The 2,401-nt window shown below is 51.1% G+C and overlaps 1 protein-coding gene across 8 annotated transcripts; it reads left to right on the plus strand.

Annotated features, from left to right (window-relative positions):
* The first annotated feature begins 822 nt into the window (after positions 1 to 822).
* LOC105506854 (glyceraldehyde-3-phosphate dehydrogenase) lies at positions 823 to 2,109 on the plus strand. Of its 8 annotated transcripts, none has more exons than XM_011935135.1 (2): positions 823 to 1,764; positions 1,919 to 2,109. In XM_011935135.1, the coding sequence occupies exons 1-2, from the start codon at positions 893 to 895 to the stop codon at positions 1,995 to 1,997; spliced, it is 951 nt and encodes a 316-aa protein (XP_011790525.1). In that variant the 5' UTR covers positions 823 to 892; the 3' UTR covers positions 1,998 to 2,109. The 8 variants fall into 8 exon arrangements, with proteins under 8 accessions (XP_011790525.1, XP_011790526.1, XP_011790522.1 ...); XM_011935136.1 differs by having other exon boundaries at positions 823 to 1,663; positions 1,760 to 2,109; XM_011935140.1 differs by having other exon boundaries at positions 827 to 1,378; positions 1,550 to 2,109.
* Positions 2,110 to 2,401: the final 292 nt, after the last annotated feature.

Genomic DNA, 2,401 nt, shown 5'->3' on the forward strand with positions numbered 1-2,401 from the left:
AGTTTCTCCAACACACTCGTGGGTGGGATTTGTTCACCATCCTGAACCACTGACTGTGAACTAGCTCTGCCTAAGGCATCCTAGTGATCCTCTCTGCCATCCAGTGGGCTACATTCAAACTTTCTCCAATGGGAGCAAAATCTCAGTTTTGGATAATCTCCCTCAGCCGTAGAGGGGATAGCTTCTCACTACATTATTTGCTATTCCTGTATTCTTTTTTGTTTTTCCCTGAGATGGAGTCTTGCTCTGTCACCCAGGCTGGAGTGCAGTGGTGTGATCTCGGCTCACTGCAACCTCTGCCTCCCAGGTTCAAGCAATTTTCTTGCCTCAGCCTCCCAAGTAGCTGGGATTACAGGCACCCACCACAGCACCCAGCTAATTTTTGTATTTTTGATAGAGACAGGATTTCACCATGTTGGCCAGGATGGTCACAAACTATTCTTGTATTCTTTAGAGTTCTCTTTTACCCCTTTGGTACCTAACCATCTTTTACTAGTTAACGATTTTTTATATTATATTTTCCCTGTTCAAATTACTGGTTTGATTTCTGTCTCCTGACTGGAATGATACAACTTCTTTCACGTTTCTAGCTAATTTAAACCCTCAGTATGTTTTTGTTCCTCAACTGAATTGCTTTGATTGGATTTGAGGGGAGCAAGAATAGAGTGTAGGAAAGGGAGGCCTAGTCATGCTGGCAGGCATATTGGTTTTTGGCTCTGTGAGGGGCTCAGGTGTCTTGGCTGGCTAGGTTGGTGTGATGTGGGCAGGACTAACTGGCATGTGGAGCAAATGGGATCTGGCATTCTTAAGAACCCTTCCCTGGCTCTCTGCTCCTCCTGTTCGAGAGTCAGCCGCATCTTCTTTTGCATCGCCAGTGCATCCCTGAGACACCATGGGGAAGGTGAAGGTCGGAGTCAACGGATTTGGTCGTATTGGGCGCCTGGTCACCAGGGCTGCTTTTAACTCTGGTAAAGTGGATATTGTTGCCATCAATGACCCCTTCATTGACCTCAACTACATGGTTTACATGTTCCAGTATGATTCCACCCATGGCAAGTTCCATGGCACCGTGAAGGCTGAGAACGGGAAGCTTGTCATCAACGGAAGCCCCATCACCATCTTCCAGGAGCGAGATCCCTCCAAAATCAAGTGGGGTGATGCTGGCGCTGAGTACGTCGTGGAGTCCACTGGCGTCTTCACCACCATGGAGAAGGCTGGGGCTCATTTGCAGGGGGGAGCCAAAAGAGTCATCATCTCTGCCCCCTCTGCTGACGCCCCCATGTTCGTCATGGGTGTGAACCATGAGAAGTATGACAACAGCCTCAAGATCGTCAGCAACGCCTCCTGCACCACCAACTGCTTAGCACCCCTGGCCAAGGTCATCCATGACAACTTTGGTATCGTGGAAGGACTCATGACCACAGTCCACGCCATCACTGCCACCCAGAAGACTGTGGATGGCCCCTCTGGGAAACTGTGGCGTGATGGCCGCGGTGCTCTCCAGAACATCATCCCTGCCTCTACTGGCGCTGCCAAGGCTGTGGGCAAGGTCATCCCTGAGCTGAACGGGAAGCTCACTGGCATGGCCTTCCGTGTCCCCACTGCCAACGTGTCAGTGGTGGACCTGACCTGCCGTCTGGAAAAACCTGCCAAATATGATGACATCAAGAAGGTGGTGAAGCAGGCGTCGGAGGGCCCCCTCAAGGGCATCCTGGGCTACACTGAACACCAGGTGGTCTCCTCCGACTTCAACAGCGACACCCACTCTTCCACCTTCGACGCTGGGGCTGGCATTGCCCTCAACGACCACTTTGTCAAGCTCATTTCCTGGTATGACAACGAATTTGGCTACAGCAACAGGGTGGTGGACCTCATGGCCCACATGGCCTCCAAGGAGTAAGACCCCTGAACCACCAGCCCCAGCGAGAGCACAAGAGGAAGAGAGAAGCCCTCACTGCTGGGGAGTCCCTGCCACACTCAGTCCCCCACCACACTGAATCTCCCCTCAGTTTCCATGTAGACCCCTTGAAGAGGGGAGGGGCCTAGGGAGCCCCACCTTGTCATGTACCATCAATAAAATCCCCTGTGCTCAGCCAAAAAAAAAAAAAAGAACCCTTCCCTCAAGACCCTATATTAGAGATGTGGCTGAGACAGGAGGTTTGAGAGGTGGTGAGCTAGAAGTAATCAACCAGGAAGAGCCTTCTTAATTACTGTCCCAAAGAAAATGGAACTGATTAGTGAGTCCAAACGGGGTTAGGGCCTCTGGTTAAATCCTGAGAAGCATCCGGGGAAGCTATGGTATTCCATCTGCTCTGGCCTTTGAGCTGCTGGTTGCCTTGTTGATGGCCAGGAAAAGAGAAGCTTCACAGCCCTGAGGGATTTTATCCTTCTGATGAGCAGA

Source organism: Colobus angolensis, unplaced genomic scaffold, assembly GCF_000951035.1.
Source record: "Colobus angolensis palliatus isolate OR3802 unplaced genomic scaffold, Cang.pa_1.0 Scaffold140, whole genome shotgun sequence".
In the NCBI taxonomy this organism is placed as follows: Eukaryota; Metazoa; Chordata; class Mammalia; order Primates; family Cercopithecidae; genus Colobus; species Colobus angolensis.

Coding starts and splice junctions, on each gene's coding strand:
- LOC105506854 (XM_011935132.1), top strand. CDS start 893: ATGGGGAAGGTGAAGGTCGGAGTCAACGGATTTGGTCGTATTGGGCGC.